The following is a 23,123-nucleotide window of genomic DNA, read 5'->3' as shown; positions in this document are numbered from 1 at the left end:
ACTTACTGAGGGTGCACTTTGCAATGGATATTGCAATGGATATTGCACTTTATGTGCAATGGATATTGCACATAAATTTGGTGTAAGAACACACACGCCACTGGCCACCTCTCAGGGTTTCAGGCTTTCAAAAAGTACTGTTCCCTAAAAAGTCATGATATCCCATAAGATTAAAGTAAGCTAAAATCCCCAGTCCAGAGAAATGGAGTTTTTAAAGGGCATTCTATCAGCATATTGGTTTCTACATCATTTCTTGCACAGGTAAAATGAAGACTTAAGTAACAGGACTTACATCTTAGGTACATTTTCATGTAAGGTAAAGGTTGATGGTTGTTGCCAGTCTTGCTCCAGGTTTAGTGATATTTTGTTCTGCCAAAATAAACATTCTGACACCTTTAATACAATGACCTCAAACCATTTTACATGGGACTGTAAAATTCAGGTGTATTTGTCTGCTGGTGTATTAACCAAACAACGAACTTATGAAGCGATTGAGGCTGATTTCATTGCCTTTTATTTGACTTCATAGAGCGAGTTCCCTTGCAATAATGAGGCTTCCTTTTTTTTTTTTTTCCAGAACACTGAAATATTTTCAATATTATTACACGGTGAACTTGTAGACTACTCAAAGGATCTCTGAATCTTTCAAAACACCCGACACACACCAAAAAATAATAACATGTTGCTTTTAGGTTCTTTAAGGCCTAGAATGTGGCCTTGCCCAGACTGTGAACTCCATTTAATTTCACAATGAAATTTTAATAAAAATTCTCCTTGGAGCTCACCTCTACAATTAGGTGTGAAATTTTGCTTATGCAGCCTAGAGCCAGAATTTCCAGCATAACCACTGAACTTAAAGTGTGTACATACATATATATATGTGTGTGCACTGTGTGTGCATGCGAGTAATGTGCACACTGTAACTAGCACACTGGCAGGGCTATCCCCACCAGCACTGGGTGTATGCCCAGTGGCACGACTGTTTTTTACTTCTAACCATGATCATTACATTAGTGCTGTACACATTAACGGGAACATTATTTTGTCCAGACAAATAGCTTTCTGGATCCTCCTAATCTTTCAATGCCAGCTGTGCTTTCTGGAGTTGCCCTGCCCATTTTAATGATTAAAGCTTTTCAAAAAGAATTTCAGATTTAAATGACTGCTCTCTCAAGACCTTTGAAAATAAAAATAAAAATAAACACACTATTTTTTAATATTCCTTAAAAAAACAAAACAAAGCAAAAAAAAAGCACATTAACCTGACTACTCGCCTTGCTTTATTGCCACGGTATGCTTCTTGTCTATTATTTTTTCACGCACTGTTTGTACACACTAAGGTTCCTCCAGTCTTTTCCATTTTCACATGGAAATATTTTCTGTCACCTGTTCAACCTTCTTTTCGTAAGTTATTTTTTCAGTACCGTGCCTGTCTCTGCACTTCATGGGTGCTTTTCCATAGCCTTCCAGGGCTGCCTTATCAGACTTAGTGGCACTGGCCCCATTTCTGCTCTCTGCTCCTTAGCAAGCTGGCTGTTCCCTGTCTGACACAGCTCCCCAGCATCTCTCCTTCATGAGGCCACAACTTCAGGGCCTCATGAGCCTACGCACATTTCCAGCACTTTGTTGTTTTGTGCTGATCCGAGCCCAGAACACAGACCTGGCACAGCCTGCAACTGCCTCCATCAAAGGCCAATGCACTCTTAACCAGCTGCAAGTTTGTGCAGCGTGCATTCCGAGAAAAGCTCATTTGGAAGTCCCCATTGGAACTGAAAGTATAACTCTGAGCACATTTATATTAGGTTTATTAAATTTAAAAGAACATAAGAGTTGATAGATTCTTTAGAATGAAACCCAATTGTTATTAAGACACGGTATTGCTTTCTCCATCAGAATTCTGCAAATGTTTCAGTAAAATTCAGTAAATGAAAAATAGGAAATCTTATCCTTAGGTAGTTTAGTGTCCTGTCTCCAGCTGTCATTGGGCTGGAATTACTTTTCTTCGATTCTTCTGATAAAAAAAAAAAAAAAAATCAGTGGTTAGTATTAATAACCTTTTATAAGTCCTTAAGGCAAATTTTCACAAATATATACCTAAGACATTAGCTTTGGCTCCTTAATAGCAGATGAGACTCTTGCAGTTGAACGCTTCCTGCTGCTCTTTGCTTTCCCCTATGGGCCAGTCTCTGCCCAACACACCTCACAGCCCAGCGCTGTAAGGGCCACCACAGCACACACACCACCCCACAGCAGATGGGTGGGCAAATTCACCTCTGGTAAAGCCCCAAAATCATCCTGGCCACAAAGTTTTCCACGGAGGAGTCCCTGCTCAGGGCCCAGGCCTCAGCCCAGTAGGCCGAGCGCCCAGGGCATGGCTGTGAGCAGCACCAGGCCCTCGGCAGGAGGCCGTAGCAACCCCCACATTTGGTGGCATCCAGTACGAAATGGCTCATCCTGACGTCTCGCCGTGTGCCCGGTGGCAGGAAGGACTTGCCGCAAGGAGCTCAGAGTTGTGTGTTGGTTGGGACAGCCCCAACAGAAGCAGCTCCTTCCAGCGCGGCAGCGGTTGTTAACACAAACCGTGCAACAATGCGGTTATGTGGAGATGTGAACACTGCAGAGTTTGTAAGAGTCATTGAGCAGCTTCTGTGTAACGAAAGGCGAAGGCAAAACCGGCGTAAATCCAGCAGAGGCCTCGGAAGCATTCCCTGCGTGGACCAGGCAGGGCGGCAGTACCCAAACGTCATGTCCGGGACGTCCAGCCGGCGCTCTTGGGCGCCTTGCAGGTGTGGACATCCACCACCTCCAGGCAGTCCTGGCAGCGCACGGCGCAGCACCAGTGGAACTTGCACTCGCATTTCGTCATCCTGCTGACGCGCGAGGTGTCGTAGCCTCGGCCGCAGCACATCACCTCGCAGCTGTCCATGCCGCGGGACGTCTGGTTGCAAACCCGGCCGGCCGTCCCTGGGGACCCTGCAAGGGGAAGGCAGCGGAGGTCACTCAAAAGAGCAGGGGGTGGGTTTTAAGGGAGGACAGAGAGCATACAAAAACAGGAAAAAGAGACATCGTTTGTGAGGTATCTGTTCCTGCAACATCACATTGCTCCACAGAGGAGCTGTGGGAGGGCTGCCAGACCCCAAACCACTACATCCAGGGCTGCAAGGGATGCGCGGGGCAGTGCCCCTGCTGCTGAAGGTTGGAGTCTCTGCCAAACCCAACACCACAGTGGGCATTTTGGGTGCTGGGGCACTGGGCCTTGGTTTACATACCCAGTGCACACCAGCCCAGGGGGTTGCTGATGATCTGTGCTACCACACATCCCCGCTGAGCAAGTACAAAGGTTTCTGCTCCTTCCTGATACAGAACGCATGAAATTGATTTACAGCCTGCTATGGACAGAAGGAGGGCAGGGAGACATCCCGCGCCTCTCTGCAGCTCTCTAGAGCAACTTGAACAGCTCTGCCCATCCCCAGGAGGCACAAAGTGGCTGGATTCACCCCTTGAAGGCATCTCCTGCCCAAACTGCTACTGTGCCACACATCTAACACAAACGTATCTCAGGGTTCACTTTAGTTTGAGAGGGTTCGACAGATTATTCTTATCCACCTGAAAACTTCATAGAAACTCATTGCTTAGCCTAATTTCAGGCAGAGCCATAAGATAAACATCGTGCTGGCATTTTCTTTAGACCAAACAATAGCTATATTCTTCCGTTCTTGGCCAAAATGGAATCTCCTAAATAATGACTGCAGTCACTGAATTGATTGGGAAAATTTTACAAAGTGTATCTGTGTGGTTTTATTATCACCCAGTGGTACAGTTATTTCATAGGTGTACATGAAAAAATTAACCTTCTAAGAGAATAAAATGCATGCAGATATTAATTCAAATTTGCATGAAGTAGGATAGCAAATCATTCCTAATTAATAAAAACCTGAGATGTAATTTGTAATTACTGAAAATCCAAGCTGCATTAACTCTTTTTTCCCTCCCTATGGTGCACTCATGGTTGCACCTCATGGTTGCATGTGCCACCGCTGCTGTACTGAAGCACTTCAGCACGTACCAGCATGCGCTGTCCGACAGTTTCCCCTGTCCCCACTGTCCCCAGCACCAGGGACACATCCCATTTTTTGGCCCTGGACCCAAGCACACAGGCGCTGAGTGGTCTCAGGCACTTGAGTGCAGCCACCTTCTCAGACCGCCGTCTTTCATGACGGGTACATGACTAGCACGGTGTGGGAGATTTTCCTCTTTTTACATTGAATCAGGACACGCTTCAACTGAAGTCCTAGAGGAGAGCTTCAGTCCCCCAACGGCAGCTCAGCCTTCTCTCCCATAGCCTATAATCCATTTCACTTAAATATTTAGATATTCATTGGGCCACAAACAGAAGCATACACCTGGAAAGCTTTGATTTCAAATGATAGCATCACAGAAAGGCCGAGGTTGGCAGGGCCCTCTGGAGCCCACCTGGTACAAGCCCCCGCTCAAGCTTGCTGCTGTGGCCAATACACGAGCTGAAGGTGCCACCTCAAGAAGAAGGTGGCCCGAATGGAGGGCCACATGCCTGGCTCCCTCGCTGGCCAGCCAGCACGGAGCAGGAGGAGAGGGCACACGGAATGTGCAGTGTGGCTGGAGACATGCTCTGGTCCCCAGACAGGCTGCTCTGCCTGGCTAGGCTCTGCTGTCCCCATCTCAGCCCTGTCCCCAGTTTGCCCAGCTCTGCCCAGCACCGGGGCAGGAGGGGAGCTCGGGGGCAGGCTGAAGTCTTGTCTGTCTGAGGGAACACCTGATATCGGTGTAGAAACCAGTGAAGGACCTGGGAGGATGCAGAGCTGCGTGACTTGCCCGTGGTCACATCGGAAGCCTGTGGCAGAAACAAACCAGACCCTCCTTGCAGGCTACCGTGCTCGCCTTGATCCATGAGGCAGCACAAAGAGCAGGAAGAGCTGCGTGGTGCTGTGCTCGTGCAGCCCACAGACACAACTATCGCATCCCAGGCTGTGCAAAATGCCTTCAGCTGAATAACCACGTTTATAGGGGCTTGTCCTGGGGGTTTACCATGCTGATGTGGCCCAGTAACAAAGTCCTGGGGTGCCTAGGCTGTGTGTTGTGGTATGTCAAGGACAATAATCTGTAATAACCGTGATTCGGGTTAGATTTCAAACTGCTATGGGAGGAAGACCTCACGCCAACCTCTGCAATAAGGTCAAGGGGATTCATCGAGAACTGCTGTGATGAGGTGCGGGAGCTTTCCCGGGAAGGTGCGGCAGCATTCCTCAGCCGAGGCACAGGTTATTTCCCAGCCCCAAAGTTCTGATTTCCAGATGTTTGAGGAAATCAGACAGCAGCCAAGAGAACCTGAATGGGAAACTCCCACCGATTTCTATGGGAGTTTTGCCACTGACTTCAAAAAGAAAATGATTTCATCCCTTAGCAGACAGTCGAAAGCCAGTATCATCTGATGTCACCCACCACACACAACCAGCAGTACTGTGCCACTAGGGGAGGAGACCACATCATCCACAGAACCTGGTGAAAGAGTAAGGTTCATAGCAAGGCTTAGCTCCTGAGCAAAGCCAATGCTTTTGAGAAGTTCAAAGAGCCCCTTCAGCATCGCTGTGGCTCTGCTGGAGCCTGAGGAGAGTCCCTGGTCGCCTGCCCCCACCAGGGAAAGCAGGACATGGAGCAGCCCATGCTGGCACTCCACCACTGGGGACTGACAGACACCTCCAACTCTTTGTCAACATTCAACACACACTCAGCTCGCCTCAACGTAAAGCTCTTGCCGAAACAAATTCAGCTACGACACATGCACACACAAAACCCATTCCCTTTCATGAGACAGAGGATGAGCAATAGCTGACAGAGCAGCCACACACATCACGGCACTCCTTGGAGGTGCTCCAGCACCGAGGCCACCAGCAGAAACTGAGCAAAAGGGCAGGATTTTCTGTTCCTGCCCTGCTACCTGCAGCGCACCTCCTCATCACGTAAGAGGCAGGACTGTGTTCTAACTCGCAGAGAGTTTTCGTGCAACCTCTTTGTTTTTAGTTCAAGTTTCAGAACTGCCATGCCAACACACAACATCGTACCTGCCAAGATATCCACAGGTTTGAATACTGCCAACTTTATGGCCTGTACATCAAACCCTTTCTTTCTTCTTGGTTTGCACAGTTATTTTCTTGAGCAAACGTATGGAAAGTTGAAAATTACTTTCTCTCCATTCCTAAAGCACTACAATGACTTTATTTCTCTATAACATGAGATTTTCCCTTCTGTTTCTATTGATTAAAAATCTGGCTTCAAGCAATAAAGTTCATTACTCAACATGCACATTAAATAATAATAATAAAAAAAAATTAAAACCGTGATAACAATAACCAAGTTTCCACACTTGCATTTTGGAAAACAAATAAATAAATAAAAGCAAGTATTGACAGAAAAGCGACTCTGAAGGTACTTTTTAAATCAAGAAATACGAGGGCCCTACACACACCAGACAAGTACAGGCGGGTCTGAGGGGACAGGCAGCACCCTCGGGAAGCAGCCTTGTCTGGAACAGCTGGGGTTTTGCAGGCCAGCAACGAAGAAACAGAAACATATCGACAAAAGAAGAGCTTATCCAGATTCAGTTGACAGTAAATATGTGTCTGACTCCAATTCCCATAGCCACTAAGAGCTGCCGCAGTCCTCCAGCTCCAAGAGGATCCTCGGGCGCTGGTGTGGCCTGTTCCTGAGGGCAGCCCCTAGGCCCCTCAGGGACGAGCGCCTGCCCTGACTGAGGGCCGGGACTTCGCCCAACGCCTTGCCGGTGCAAACGCTGGGAGATGTAGGCCAAGTATTCACACAGGGAACAACTTAGCGAAAAGTTTCTGACAGAGATCAACATGGGTTTCTCTCCACAGGTTGCATACTTCGAGTGCTAACACGTCTCACCCAACACCAATACTTTGCAGGCTGTAATTTAATTTCACATTTTTCTTTCACTCCAGATTTGGCCTTCCTTATTCATCTCAGAAATGTAGCACATGGCTTAGATGGGGCGGTAAGGGATAAAAAATAACCCTGTGAAGGAGTCCCCAGCCACAGCCACATGCCCACTTGTCGGGGACTCGGGAGACTGGTACCACACGTTCCTGAGCCAGGTGTGCCACCCCCAGCCCATGTGCAGGCAGAGGCAGCGATGCTGGCTTTGATGGCACCCAAACTGGGACCAAACGAGTGTTGGGAGAAACCTGTGGGTAACTCAGAATAGCTTGGGGTACATCTCAGAAGGGTTTTCAGCAGGTCCTGAGAACATCTGCACATGGGCAGGACCCATCTCTTCGCTCCACCACCATCTTCAGGGGGCCAAAGCCTTGCTGCTACCACAACAATTGCAAGAAGTCAACCCTTGCTCAGCAAGGTGATCCTGCTATCTCATCCACCTTGGAGAAGTGCTCTCTCAACTTCATCCCAGCTACCCTAAGCACATAACCAAGCTCAGCCTGCACTAAACCTTGGGGTGAGTTAGGTGGGGGTCTCCCTGTAGAAGGAGGTTTCACCCAAACACTGCCCAAGGTTTTTGGTTGCTCTGCACAAATTAATTCTTAATAAACCTGATGGACTTTTTTTTTTTTTTAAGAACACATTACTCTGCTTTAACAGACTCTACAAACAATAGCCCATAATAGAGGACCTACCAGTTAACTGGTGATGTCCGTGATATGGCTGCTCATGCGCTTATTCCCAAAGCATTCTCCGCTTTTGCACTAGTATATTCAAAATGTGATAAACTTGCTACAGTTTTCAATCAACCTAGCCTGCATGGATGGTAAAGTGGCAACATTTTTAAAATTAACCTGTTTCTACCAGAAGCTTACAAGCAGACAAAGGAGGCTTTTGTTTAGGGCATTTCTGAGGTGAAGTTGCACATTAGGGATATACTAGTACATGCTACACCTGGGATGCCACCAGTGAAACCTTCACGTTATTTCCTTTTGCAGCATTATCATCTCTAAGCAGTCTCTCTGTGTATAGTCCTGGGTATGCTTTTATTGATTTTAGCAGTTGGCAATTCATGTTAATATAAGGGAACACCATGCAAAGCGTGTCAAAATTTCTAAGTTCACAACAAGGTTTTCAAAAGCCCTCTTGGATGTCCAACTTCTGTTTCTATTGAACTATGAGTATAAAAACGTAGAAAAAAAAAAGATTTTTGCTTCCACATGAGCAGAATCCAGTGACTTCTGAACACTTGTGAAACCATCCTTTGGTCCTTTTTTAGAAGTCATGAAATCTTAATGCTAGATAGAAGTGGTTGGCTTATTATGCGCTCTTGCTATTAAGCGAGTTGCTATTAGTGGTTTCCACAAATTATCTCTCTCCCAAAAGCAATGACTCCTCTTTTCCTTCTAGGAAAAAAATAATAATACTGCAGTTTTCACTTTGCAGGGGTGATTCATGTACGTACGTCCAACTGCCCCTCCCGGACAGACTACTGGGGTGTATCCAGTGACAGCACCCTCCGATGGCTGCCTGCCACCAGAGAGAAAAGCCAAAGCTACAAGCTCCAACAGGAGGAGGCGAGATGCGGGGTTTTTTTGGATAGATCGCTGGTGATACAACTCCTGAGTACCTTTAATTTACTGGTTTATGTGTATTAACACACCCAAGCCACAGAGGATACTGGCTTTGTCATTTCACAGTTTGTGAAGCTGTCTCCTGGTCAAGCTGCAATGCTTCATAAAATGTGCTCTGGGAATCCTTCGTTCAGCCCTGATACTAATCAAACTCCAGATTCACGGTTTTTCTGAAGCACTAAATTGCTTGAATTCCCTGGAGAATGAAAGGCAGAGCTATATTCAAGGGCATAATAAAGTACAGTGGTATTACATTTAGCTGACACTGAGATGCTGTCCGCATATTTCCAAACTCAAACTTCTATAATCTCATTTAATTTAACCTCCAATCATCTAACAGGGCCAATGCTCTGGAGTGCTCAACAGGGCAAAATAAAACTAATCAAGAAAAAATGCTGCTCAGCTGCTGATGTTATCTCTGTTGAACTCAGATCAGCTTGTGTTTATCTGATTCTTTCTTTGCTCCATGAGAGTAGCAGGCAATCCCGCAGAATTGTTCCCTTTCCCATTGAAGGTTTACTACAGCTTTCCAAAAATGTGCTCTTCAAAACAACCACATTCTCAGGATTCTGAGCGGCAAAGAAACGCCTCATCTGAAGTGTTATCTGGGGATGAGCAAAAGCATATGTCAGGCTGCGATCTCCGGGTGGGCTTGACAGCACCAGGCAAGCGAGCAGAGCACACTGCGGTGACAAACGCCCAGTCTCCTCCACGATAACAAGCCTGACATGTTAGGCTAGGCTTACTGCAGAGATGATTAAATGGCTTTTTGACATAGAAGTGGCTCGTGCACTGACTCTCCTTTTAAGGGGAAAAATATCACAGATCTTACAGTGAGAAAAGCAGCTTCAAGAAATGAGTTTTGAATAAAACCTGGTCTGCAAAGAAATCAAGTTTTGAATAAATCCCAGTCTCTGCACAATGCCACAATATGCCCATTTATTCACCTGGATTAAAGTATTAGATTTTATGGTATCGGTCACTACTCAAGGAACAATATGCTCTTGTGCAGGTAATAAGTACCACCTGCAAAAGCCATAAATAACATTTAGAATTACCTTGACTACTTAACTAACCAGGAACACTACACGATGTAAGTGTACTGGATGAAATTCTGGGTTCACTGAAGTCAATAGTACATGACCAGGATTTCACATATTGTTCTTATTTAAGTACAGTTGTTTTGCAATGCCTGTTCCAAGTAAACTTGGATTGTAAATACACAGTGGTGCCAAAAAGAGCTAAGCTGCATTGCTATCCAGATACTTATGGATGTGTCATACCGGGTGCACTCTGGTACGTTATACAACCTATGAATTAGTTCCACAGCATCTTTCATACATTACTCAGTCTCTCTCTCTTTTCCAAATTTTTTTTTTGTTTAGTTGTTCTTTTTTCTTTAGTTGTTTTTTAATTCTTAATTGCCACATCAGGAAATGCTACATGCTGCTCAAGAGCTGTTAGCATGCTTAGCGTTGCTTGGCAATGCCTTGAACCCTGGAACTTTGTTAAGGGTGCCCCTACTGAAAGCCTCTACTGAAACCTCTGAAAGCAGAAACATTCAGTGTTAACAGCAGCCCTGAAACTTCATCTCTTCCCACTGGGGCTGGCACGACTCTACAGAAAACACGATAGTAGTCACGGACCGAGCAAAGGCTGACTTACAGAGAGGAGTAAGCACTGTGTCTTTGGATGCAGGGTGCTTTGCCCCACTGACGTGCACTCCTGCAGTCACCTGCGCTTCCTCCAGCCACCTTGCACCACGCTACGGTGCGCTGACTGGTGCCAGAGCAGAGCTGCCAGATCTCATGCCTGTGGGGAGAGGGGCGTCTGCTGCTAGAGACTGTCCACAACGAGCTGTGAGGAATGTGCAGATAAAGGACACCTGTCTCTTGGGACTTTACAATACAGAAGAGAAGCAGCGTAACTGAGATGGTTCCATGGGGACAACACAGGACTCGGTTCTGCTGCAGTTACACCTGGCAGCTCTGCACTGAGCTATGGGATACAACTGTACACGCGGCTGCATTATGGCATGGACCAGCCTCCAGAGCATAGCTCAAACTTGTCCCAAAAGCAACCTTTGCCTTGCAGAGTCTCCATGGTTCCATAGTATCTGGAAGAAACTGCTGAATTGTATTAGAACTGGCTATCGTACATCTAGAGACACTGAGGAGCTATCATTCTTGTGCAGAGCCATCCTTCCAGAACATCTTCCTTCCTGTTTCCTGCTGGTTATATGCATGGATTTATATATATACACTCATTAATAATGATATTTTTTGACCTGCAAAGTACAAATGTCTGAAATAAAACCATTCATGTGTAATGATAGAGGCTTACCTACATCCCTGTCCCTGATACAGTAGTCTGGAGAGCTTTCAAAGTATACCAGGTCATTCTTAGTTGGCTTCTTAAATCTCTTATTAGCCACAGTGAAACCCGTGCCATCTTGATTCATGACCACCTGAATCGCTCCATTGTATTTCTTCCACAGATAATCTCCTGTTTTCCTAAAGTCTGCCATGGCCAGCCAACAGGTCCTTAGAGTGCATGATCCACTCACACCGTGACATTTGCACTCCTGTTTCAAAAACCGCTTCACGGCCTGTTTAGAAACGCAGTAAAATATACACAGGTAAAACAAACTGTCATTCAAGCTTCTCAATCCTTTTCCATTGATCCTGTAATGCCAGGCTTGCAATGGGTCTTGAAACCACGGTCTGTAGTGACACCCACTGGTAGCATCAAGTCAGCCTCGCATGGTGGGTCTGCTCTGCTTGCTTTTCTCAACCATACTACCAATCCTCCAAGGGTGTCCTTACCTCCCCCCTGCCAGTCACCCCAAAGACCTATAGCACAATGTAATGACAGATCACAGCTCGGACAGAAGGAAATAATTTGGGTAACGGACAGAATTGCTCAGCACCTCGATAGGTGAAGGTAACCCATTGCACCATTGCTCAAGCTGAAGCACCGCCATACTGAGCGTCCCTATCTCAGCTTCATGGAGTTGCTCTTTGACATGAACACTTATGTTGTATGGAAGAAAAATTCAGAGAATACTGTGAGATTTCCAGTGCTGAAATGTTAATGGAAATTGTATTGCAATCAGGTCTAAATTTACCATGAAAAAGTTGACTAAACAGTCCGACTCATCAAACAGCTCTTAGGCATGGTGTCTAAATGCCTATGCAGATATAGATGGTGTTTTAATTATTGCCTAGAAAATCATAAGTGTTTCATATTAAAGTGTTTTTGCAGAGCCTCTACAAAACACCATATCTAGGCTAGGCATTTGATCTACACACAAAAAAGAATATTTGTAAAATGCTTATAAACATTTTAACAAACATTTTAGAGTACGACCTTCGTTAGTTTGCAGTGGAGAGATCACCTTCATCATTAATTTAATGTCTGGATAGCATGAAAGCCATTTCAGCTTCATCTCAAACATTTAAACTATCTATATGATGTTAGGGAACAACAGATGAGTTCGTATACAATAAATATTTCATTCCTAATTCTGAAGACATGGATATTTGATCTATACATATTATGCCTTAAGGGTTCATGAAATACGAACATTTTAGAGTTTGCATAAGGGGAACAGCATCACGGGAAGAAGATAACAGAGAGAAAAGGTGCGTGACCAGAAGTGACACTGATGCACAGCAGGGCAGTGGTTCCCATTCAAGCACTTAGTAATGAAGTAAGAATGTGTTATGTAGCCAAAGTATGTTTCTTTTTCTTTCCAACCTGTAAGCGTTTTTTGTGACTACTTCAAAGGAAAATTAGGACTGGGATTCTCCTCAGAAAGGGATTTAGGCAGATGCTTGGTTTTAACTATCTGAGAAACTACAGGTACACTTAAAAGAACTTGTTGGACTGAGGCCTTGAATACCTGAAGCACATCAGGATGCAGCACTTATTTTGCAAGTGGTGTCCCTGTGCTAATACACAGCATATTACTTTGCACGATTCCTATGAGATTACTATAAATACTTATTCAGTGTATTTTTGAATTAGTAAAATCCAAACAGTCTAGATTCAAGAGGAACCTATCAACACGGGACTCCCTTTTCAGTGGTGTGAAAAGGAGGAGGGCGCAGCTGGCCTCATGCACACCTGGATGCCAGGCTTGTGGATGGGCTGGGGTAGTGAAGTGCCTGCAAAACTCAGCCTACACTACTGAACCGTGGGTGCAGACCAGCACCACTTCCTGTAAAGCAGGCCCTAAAGCATATGAGAATGCGTTGATTATTTTTAATAAATCAAAAAAACTACCTGCTTACCAATACTGTCTTACTATTTTGCATATATATATATATATTTAAATTTACTAATATATTTGATTGTCATAGAAAGAACTTTATGGCATGGAACTAATTCACCCCCATAAAGTCTTTGCTTGTGCTGTAGACTGCAGTCTCTTTTGGGCAGTAACATACCAGCAGCTATATTAGCTTGGTTCCCCCCCAGCTGTATATTACAACCATGCCACTGATCTGAATAGCCTCATCTGACTGTGTTATATATTAGTTGTACCTGCTGGTAATAAACAGGCGCAACAAAGATGCTGTTGGAGAAAAATCATCTGCTTTCAGTAAAAGTCATGACAACTGGATTTTTTTTTCTAATACAGGATAGTTAATATATTTTTATAGTATATTAAGGGAACTTTTTAATACAAAAAGATCAGAATATGAACAATTTACTTCCTACTGAATGTATTAAATTAAGGAGAACAAGACATGAGAAACAAGAAGGCTCTTCATGTTAGAAGTGTTAGGTGTAGCAATATAAAATATCTTTCCGTATTATTTCAGATGTTGCGGATGAAGTCAATTTTGAACACATTTTGAATAATGAAATAGCATATTCCAGCTATGTGCACTATTCTTATTACTTATCACCACTACCACCAAATATCGGTGCATGTCTTCCTCAGCCCTTGCACTAGCAGTGGGCGATACGCCCTATGATATGACTCCCTCCAGTCACTTGCAATAAATAACAGTGAAGATTCTTTTTGTTGAAATTAAATAATGGGATTTTCATACAATGTTTAGAGAAGGGTTTTTGTTGAGAGAACGTTGAGGCTGAAGCCTTTTGGAGTTACATGTGTTATGACTTCTGTTTTCTTAAAAAGTGAAGTAATTCTATTTTATCTCTGCCCATTCTGTGTGTCAGTTTACCATACACAGAGAGGAATAGACAGTAACGTTTGTGTTTTTTTTTATTTATTTATTTTCTCCAAGATATTTCGAATTTGCTCTTTAATAGTCCAACCTGCTCTTCAGTGTGGTCTTCAGCCTCTCTTAGGAACTTCTATTTTTTATTAATCAGAAGTAAAACTCCTCCATATATAAGGGTTAGGTGTAAGGATTAGGCTCGAAACAAAACCTCCACCCACACTGACCCTACGAAGACTTGTTCTTATGTTCATCTTCCTACACAAGGAATCATTGAATGGACTTGGTGTGGAGCACTGATGAGCAACAGCTCTTTCTGTATGTGGAACCCCCTGTCACACTGAACCTTCAAGGGGGATGGAAATGGCATCTTGGTCTTCCACTCATCCCGTACTCTTTCCTAACTGTTGAGACTGGCCAGCGAGAACCAGCAGATACCTGCCCCAACACCGTGAGAGCTCACAGCGAGCATTTCCAGGCATCTGGGGGATGGACACCCACCTTCCTTCCAGCCCTGTTGTTGTGCAGGTTCATCAGCGCTCTCGCGTCTTTGCCTTTCATCTCTTTGGCATCCACGAAGGCTCTGGCGAATTTAACACCGTAGTCAATGTTATCGCTGCAGCCGCCCCAGTCGAAATGGCCCTTGCTGTCCTTCGCAGAGCCTTTCTTCTTGGGATCACAGGAGCAGGATTTCAGCTCTCCTTGGCTACATGCCCTCGTGATAGCAAAAACTACCCCAGCAGAGGAGATGGCGTGGACAAAAGCAGATTCCCGACTGCCTGAAACAAAAAGGCTGCTTTACAAATCGTTGAGGTAGCTGCTCTGAGCAGCTATCCTAACAGTTAAAAGTCAGCTATCCTGGACTTTTTGCTAAGCAAAACTGGGCTGAAATCGCACAAATGCATGTTCCCCGGAGTCAGAATTAGTCATGGCTTAAACTTGGACCCCTCCCTGGTAAAAGCTCATCAATATAGTGTTGGAGTTGGAAAACATTAGAAGTTTGTTCCTGATATTGATTAATTTACTTTCACGGATCAGTTGTTTTGCACAGATACATGAACAGGACAGCTGGTGTTTCTATCCTGTTTCGTTGATTTAGAGAAATATATGAAGTGCTATTTTAGAGAGCAGTTTAAGAAGTCATTAAACAGGGACACTGAAACGACATGTACGTTGCAAAATCCTGCAACTGACTTTTGAAACTAGCTTTTCCTCTTCTGAGGCACTTGGAATAATCTTGCATGCTTCAAAGACAGTAGTGAGAAATCTTTGGGGTCTTTTTCCTGAAGATAAGTTAAATTTAACTTTTCTGTCTATAGCCAAGCCTGGTGGCCTTAGTTCATACAAACAAGTTCCATGAAATCAATGGCACTGCTTGTGTAATACTCCAAGCAGGATTTGACCTTGCAGATGTGACTTCCACACCCCAACTGCTCAGGCAGTTTTCCCTCCTGTTAACGAAGTTATTTTATTTTATTTTTATTAACAAATTTATTTTATCAAAGACCTTCTATATTTCTAGCCTATGCCTACTCCAGGGTAGCTATTTCAATGCAATGACTGCTTAGGTTTATTTTTTAACTCTATCTTAAGATGTAATAATGTACAATACAGAGCTGTACTGTATTGACACAACTCTCTCTATGGTAACGGGACATTTTCAGCCTCAGGAAGGTTGGAAGGTTTTTTAGCACACAAATTGTGCAGTAGCTGGGGCCACTGGCCCATGATACCCGTTCTGAGCAGTCACCACCCTTAGATAATATCATCGTAGTAAGTAGGACCCCAAACAGTCAATGATGTTACCTGTAACTCCATTTTAGGGAAAATACAATGACTTCAGCATGACACTATACAACTTACTATTGAGTTTTTATATTCCAGCAGCATCTAGATGCTTCAAATATGAATGGCCCCTTGAGTTCTGTGTGCTGTGCAAACCTTCAGCAAACGACAGCTAAAAATTTGCAAAAGCACTGGGCAAACCCTGCTTTTTCCTACACTGGCTTCAAAATCACGCAGAAGAAGTCTTGTTACAAATCACGCTCTTTAGAAGATTTCATTTCTGAGAAAACATGTTCAGAAACATTACAGCTTCTTAGCGTGTTAATTAAAAAGAAACACTTGATGTCGTTGGAAGAAAAATGTTTGAATTTATTAAGTTAATCAAAAACATTTCATTTCAAATTAGAGCAATATCAGGCCATGTTTCCCATTGCAATCACTGCCTAATCAGGCTCAGCGTACAGCGCAGAAACCTTGTGTCTAAATTCTCTCCTATAAGCCTGCAAGTGAAAATTTCAGTTTGGGGCAAACTGCGTTTTGACTTGTTTATGACATAACCTCCTCGGAACCAGGCCGTGCTCCACCAGACAAAAACCTCATCCAAAACTTCAGCTGAAAACTGCGGGTGACGTCGGCGGTGACTCACAAATAATTGCTAAGGGAGCACGAAGATGGTTATGGGCAGTCACCGTTCAGCAGCAGCGGAGGCTGGCACTGAGCGGGGCTGCACGGGTGAAATCCCACTGCTCGGGTCCCTGTGGCAGGAACACAGGAGCCCTTGGAGAGGCTGCATGCTGCTCCACGCTTCCCAGGAGAAACGCTGCAGCAGGGACCGGCTTACGGGAGGCGTCGTCACCTGCCACCCCAGTGAGCTGGGATCCTCTTGGGATGCCAGCGGCCCCTTCCAGCACCCACTGGAGTGCTGAGGTCCCCAGCTCAGGCTGGGCAGCTGCGCTCTGGAGCCCCTGTTTCTCTGTAGCCCTTTTTGGGGTGCATTATGTGCTGAAAAAAGGAGATGTGGGAACTGCACGGCCAACTGCTAAAATACCCAAATTCTCTTTCTGAACCAAAGGTCTTTATGCTTTGACAGTGGTTTTTAAGCAAAATAGCACTCTTGTCACAGGATCCCAGAATGGTTTGGGTTGGAAGGGACCTTAAAGACCACCCAGTTCCACCCCCCTGCCATGGGCAGGGACACCTCCCACCAGACCAGGTTGCTCAAAGCCCCATCCAGCCTGGCTCTGAACACCTCCAGGGATGGGGCACCCACAGCTTCTCTGGGCAGTCTTCCCCAGTGCCTCACCGCCCTCTGAGGGAGGAATTCCGTGCTATGACAGCACGCCTCACCTCGCCCTTCGCTTCTCTCCCGGGGTGCCTCAAGTGCTGACAGAGGGAGAGGCCGGTGCGGCCCATACCCCCCCGTCCCGCCCCACACCGCCCCGGCCCCCTCACCCCACTCACTGCGCAGCAGGACGCGGCCGAGCAGGCGCTGCCCCCTCTCCAGGGCGCTGCAGTCCCAGCGGTGCCGGCGGAACTGGTGCTGGCACTCGGCCGTCCAGGCGGCCACGCCGCGGCCGATGGAGAGCATGGCCTCGGGGTGCCGGCGGCACAGCTGCCGCTGCCGGCTCACCAGCCCCGGCACGTTGTCGCACATCACCCGCGACGAGCCCACGGCCCCCATGTACCTGCGGGAGGCAAGCGGCAGGGCAGCGGCGGCCCCGGGCTGGGGCAGGGACCCCCCTCACCCCCCTATACGTCCCCTCAGGGCGGCCCCCGAGCTCCGGGGGTCAAAGCAGCCCAAACCGGCGCTTAAAAACAAAATAGAAGCCCTGACTAAAATTAAATTACATCACCATCTGTATCCAGATGTTCTCTATTAAGCCCTGATATGCTTAGCGAGGTACCGCGCGTAGAGCCCGAGCCCTAGGTATCTTCCGAAGGGCTCCCCCCCCAGCGGGACACGTCCCTCTCTGGGACCTTTCCCCCCCCGGAGGGTCGGGGCTCCCCGGCTTACCACCATGAGGAGGCGACCCGCGGCGTGGCCCAGAGCAGGAGCAGGGGGAGCGGCCCCCAGATCCCGGCGAGCAAGTTCATGGTGGGAAGGCGGCGGCGGCGGTCAGCATCAGGGCAGGCGGCGGGCCGAGGGGAAAGCCCATGGAAGGAGGGGGCGCCGAGGGCTGGAGGTGGCTCCCGGGGGGCCAGGGGGTCCCCGGCGGCCTGGGCCGAGCCCCGCTCCCCGCTCCCCGCCGAGCCTCCCCGGCAGGCGCGGCACAACTGAGGGGCTGCTGCGGGCTGCCGGCGGACTGGGTGGGTTCGGGTTGTGTGGCGTTTTTTTTTTTCCCTGTAACGCTGATGGATGAAATGATGTCAAGAGACACTTGGGGGAAGAGGAGGAGGAGGGAACACCTCCGCTCGGGCCAGGAATCCCGATGAGCCAGTTGCTTCCCGCTAACCCTACAAGCGAGCAGCCGGCCCCAGGCACTGCAGTGGGGTCGGGGGCCTGGTGCCGGGATCCCCACGGCCCCCTAGCTCAGGGCCACCACCCCTGCCCCTGGGGGAACCGGCGCTGCCCCCTCCCCAAGCCCATCGTGATGCCAGCACCGGCCCCTCAGAGCTTTCAGGGGAAGCTGCAGGCTGGTGGGTGCGACTAAGCCCATGAGGCAACTTTTTCTCCCGCAGATGCAGATGCTCCAAACCCCACAGCACACATTGTACCCAGAGGGAAAGGCCCTAGGGTAAGGTCACTAAATAACCCGGGGAGCACGGTGCTCTGCCCCGCTGCCTTCAGGTGCCAGCCCAGGTGAAAAAGCTGGGGAAGGAAGCAAAGAGAGGTGGTGTGGGACCGCTGCTTCAGAAACAGCTTAGGGCTTGTGCTGGGTGCGAGGGCAGGCTGCCAGGCTAGAGCTGGTGAGGAGTTGAGAGGACAGTCACGCACCCAGCCACAAGCCTCTAGCGTTGGAGAAAGAAAATGCAAAAAAAGCAGAGTTGTATCAACGCCTGAGGCGGTGCCGTTCACCTGCTTCTCAATCTAACTTAGGAAACAACACCCTAAAAACCAACCCAAATCAAAACCAGAAACAAAGCGACTACCCCCCACACCAGAAGACTTTGGGATATGGGAACAAAGCCTGGAGCACAGCACTGGTCCTACAGCAGCACTACCTGCCCAGTGGGAACCTCAGTTCAGTCTACTGACCGTAAGAGGTCTCAAATGCAATAGCTAGGCATTCAAAATCTATTCAATAACATATTATTGATGTGAAAGGAAAAAAAAATCCTCTTTTCAGGCAGCAGCCAGCTTCAGTTTCTGAAGAGTAAGGGACATGCACCTTGGACCAGTTAATAGGGACAGCAAACTCCAGCAGGAGTTCAGGCCTTTCTGAGCAGAGGCCACAGCCCTCACCGCTACCAGCCTCCTCGGGTGTGCAGGCAGCAACTGACCCATCGGGTTTCTCCACGATAACCTTCTCGATTAACAGTAGCACCTTCACTTGTAGCAACCCGCAGCAACAATAAATGCTGTCCTCCTCCTCCTCTCCAGAAGATGCTCCGCGTGCAGCCCCAGTGACAACACTTCCAGTGCTGTGTTTGCCTTCAATGAGTACATGTACACAATTTCTTGTCAAGAGATCGTGCCATGTGCTATGCAGATGACAACAGACTAGCTAGGAGCATTGAGAGCCTGACTCGTTCCATACATGCCTTGTAAAATTGAGCTGAGGCTCTTCAATACAGTGAAAATAATGTAGTCAAACCTGTATTTCTGCATTCAGGTGAAGACTGTTTTCAGAAAAGCTGAAGGCTCATCTGGGAAGAATATTTAGTTCAAAACAAAAAACCAAACCCTTAAGTGGAAGACATCTTCTTATATGTATCACAGTATCACAGTTTAGTAGAACTCAAAATCCTTCAGAGAACCCTTTGAGTCTCACTTATGGGGACTTCAGCTCTGTATGACATGAAACTACACTGTTTGCATCAGGATAAGAAATATTTTAAGTCATTAAAGCTATTCAGCATACACACCATTCATCTGATGCCACTGATACCTCATTTCATACCTCACTGCTTATCATCTCTGGTCTGTAAAATCCAGTGCTCTGGTACATGGAAATTCCCATCCCTAGAACAGGAAATATAATTTTCCAAATACACCTTTCCCCCTGTGCCTGCAGAACACAGAAATGACAGCAAATGTCTTTAAAAGCAGAAACTTGCAGTTATGAAACCTACTTGACCTCCAAGGCTTTTTGTCTGTGTAGACACTGCCTCCCTTACGATTACCCTAACAGGCTGCAAGGAAACAGACAGTGAACACGGACAAGATGTGGATCACTCAGTCCCCCTTTCATGACACAGTGTAAGATGGATTTATTCCCAAGAGACTTGTCTAGCAAGGCTGAAGAGTCAAAATTGTCCATCGCGTAAGGTCCAAAGCAGTATTTATAGTACTTTACCAGCAGTGCAGCTTTATTTGGGTAAGAGCACCTGTAATTTTTACACAATTACTGGAACTGAGTCTGGAGAAAGCCAGCATAATCAGACATCTACCTGTAATTATTAGCAAAAGTTACAGTTTGGGGGGAACGTTGGAAGAGGTTCAAAGAAAGGAAGAGGAAACAAACTGCACAGCTCAAGTTTAAGTCTTGTCCCCAAGAAGGGGGTTGGACAAGGTAAGAAGAGGGGAAAAAAAACAAAACCAACAAAAAGCCATGAACACAGCATTTCTCTAAGTCAACAGAAAATGTAATAATAATTAAAAAAGCCCACTCTTTCCCAGTTTAAGAATGCATACAGCTAAAATTACTGTCTGCTATTTGCAGCGGGAACCAAACAGGAAAACAAAGGCAATACCTTACTACAGGTACTCCACAAGTAAACTTAAAGAATGGGGCAAAACCCAAAGCCCAGGAAGACAGATGGAACACAAAATCTCTCATTCACAACCTGTAGTTCATCCTGGACAAGTGAGAAATAAAATCCTCTAGGTTCCTTCAGATCGCTACAGGATCATCCAAGGCCCTAAATTTGACACAGCAGTCTAAAGATGCAGAAAAGGCCACTGCCTGAATATTCATCAGTACCAAGAGAAGTTAGGTATCCAATGATATTGCAAGGCTAAGTAGGAACCTAGCTGCATCTTCAAGCAACTGTCAGATTTGGCCCCAGGTCCAAGACACTCAATCCCTCTGCACCCCAATTTGCACTACTGTAAAAGGAAAATAATACTTCACAGGCTTGTGAGGCTTACCTGCTTAATGTATGCAAAGCTCTTTAGCATTTTCCTCCCATCCCCTCATAGATGTGCTAATCATTGCATTATTACTATTTCAGGATAATGACTTTAATGTGGTGACTTACAGAAGAAGGCCTCTCAGCAGGGTGATTTTCATCTGAAGGCTCCCGCACCAGGTGCTGGTGGGGGGTTTGAATTTTGACTGCATGGCTCAGGGGCCAGATTTTGCAGTAATCTCTTTGCTTCCTGCCCTATCACAACCATACTGTGATACCTTCTCAAGCAGGGAATTTGAAAAAGGCACTGAAACAACATGAAAGTGAACACAGGACCTTGAAGTTCACTGTTTTAAGCCTGAGTTTGGAATCTGAAGAATACTTTTTTTTTTTTAAATGATGAGGTAGGTTAAAGTAACCTTTATTTGGCTTTTATCTTATCCTACTTACTCAGCACAATTAATGACTGACCAATTAAATGAGACATTTAAAGTCCAACATCAGGTCTAAGATGCTTGTTTCTCACATGTGGATTATGCCTTTTTGAACACTCCAACACACTAAGGATGCTGATGGCAGAAAATTTGTAATTAACCTGCATGCTGCCCACAGTCAAGTGTTTGCAATTGTGGTCTTACAAACACCGGAAATAAGCGATTCATAAGACAACTTAACAGGACTGGCTTCTCCCAAATGCATTTTGGAGGCCAGCCTAAGTAGCAGCTTATTGTAGAAATGCACTACCCACTTCATTAAGGAGGCAGTCGATTTAAGCAACTATACAACGAAATAGACACTATTATTTAAAATAGAAATATATTTTGCTTTTATTGTACAAATTACTAGGAGAAGGCAGTCCTCTACTTATTCAATTTCCCTTATTAGATCCATAACGTGGTCTACAGAAACAAAAAAAAAGTTTGCCCAGTGTACTAGTAGTGTAGTAGTAACTGTAGAAGCAAAATGAAATGCATAGTAAAACGTAGTAAATGAAGTAGTAAAGAAATGTAGTAAATGAAGTAAAATGTAGTAAATGAAGTAGTAAAATCAAAGTGTAGTAGTAAAATGAAGACATTTGGAATTTGATGTATCACCTTTCTGATGACTTTATCTATATAAAGTTAGTTTAGTACAATGTTCAAACCTTTGACTCATTTCTGTCAAGAATATTTTATCGTACCTCTCAAACTAGAAACCACTTATCAGCAAGTATCATACTTTTATTTCCCCTCATAGGTATTTTACAATAGGTATGACCAACAACAACATCCTCCCAACTGGAAAAAACAAAAACAAAAAGATGTTTTGCATCAAACTTCTAATATTTGCCAGCTATCTCATCACTGAACAACTGCATCTGAGTATTTCTGAACTGTATTTAGAGGTAATTAGAGGAGTTCTGTATGTATAACATTGTGTGTGACAAACAGTTAAAACTGCACTTTATAGATTTTTGTATTTTCCATTTTCATGGATTTTTTCCTTTTGTGATGTGTCTTGTTAGTTCTGAACTAATTACAAGGTAGTACAAAGAAACAGAACTATTTTTAAAATTATTTCCTTTTCTATGCTGTTTCAAGTCAGGATGCTGATACTGTATGTACTTCTACACTTCTGCTGGTAGATGGTGGTGGTGGGGAATATTACTTACCCTCTCTGATCCAAAGTTGGGAACAGAATGGAAAAAAAAAAAGTTGTATTTGCTTCTAGCTTCATCACTCTGTAGGATGTTCCTTGCACTGAATGAGAAAGCTGGGAGGAAAGGCGGTAAAACAACTGCAATAACAAGCAAACATACTAACACTCGAGGTAATTTTCTAAAACAAAAAGCAGAAAACAACTGTGACAGCAACAGTAACAGCCTGGAGTAGCAATCGGTCTTTTTTATCTTCTCATTACTAGTCTCTGGAGGAAGCATTCAAGATTAAGACTGCACACACCTCTGAAAAGAGTGCTGAAGTATGACGCCCCCATTGAGACTACTGGTTTTTCAGACAGCTTCTGATTTAATAGAAGAATGTCCCTTCACAAACTTTCAGCACTTTTACATGTTTTTATTGAAGTCTACAAAAACGTAACTGTGATTTAGATGACTTACACCAATTCCCTTTTTTTGCAACACAGCTAGTAGTGTGGTAACCAGACTGAAAACCAGATACGAATATTTTGCTGCAGAACTACGAACAACTCTTTAAATGGAGAAAACCTCAAGAGAGAATCACTCAACACAAAGCTTCTGTAGTGAAAGCTGATCAGATCAAGAAGAAACATGCTGATACTCCTT

General features: G+C 45.5%; 1 protein-coding gene across 1 annotated transcript; it reads right to left on the bottom strand.

The window, feature by feature from the left end:
* Positions 1-28: 28 nt before the first annotated feature.
* On the bottom strand, positions 29-22,724 carry WNT2 (Wnt family member 2). The gene is made up of 5 exons (XM_083815645.1): positions 17,622-22,724; positions 17,069-17,292; positions 14,324-14,601; positions 10,971-11,235; positions 29-2,973 (listed from the first exon to the last, which is right to left on the bottom strand). Exons 1-5 carry the CDS (start codon positions 17,699-17,701, stop codon positions 2,744-2,746), a joined length of 1,077 nt encoding a protein of 358 aa, XP_083671771.1. The 5' UTR covers positions 17,702-22,724; the 3' UTR covers positions 29-2,743.
* Between the last annotated feature and the right edge of the window lie 399 nt (positions 22,725-23,123).

Source organism: Anser anser (assembly GCF_964211835.1).
Source record: "Anser anser genome assembly, chromosome: 1".
Lineage (NCBI taxonomy): Eukaryota > Metazoa > Chordata > Aves > Anseriformes > Anatidae > Anser > Anser anser.
The sequence above is the reverse complement of the archived record's forward strand: the minus strand, read 5'-3'. Positions and strand labels throughout refer to the sequence as shown.

Excerpts from the sequence above, each read along its gene's own strand:
- WNT2 (XM_083815645.1), bottom strand. The coding sequence starts at position 17,701 with ATGAACTTGCTCGCCGGGATCTGGGGGCCGCTCCCCCTGCTCCTGCTC. Across the intron at positions 11,236-14,323 it reads ACAACAGGGCTGGAAGGAAG|GCCGTGAAGCGGTTTTTGAA; the intron begins GTGGGTGTCCAT and ends GTTTCTAAACAG. Across the intron at positions 2,974-10,970 it reads TATCAGGGACAGGGATGTAG|GGTCCCCAGGGACGGCCGGC; the intron begins GTAAGCCTCTAT and ends TTCCCCTTGCAG.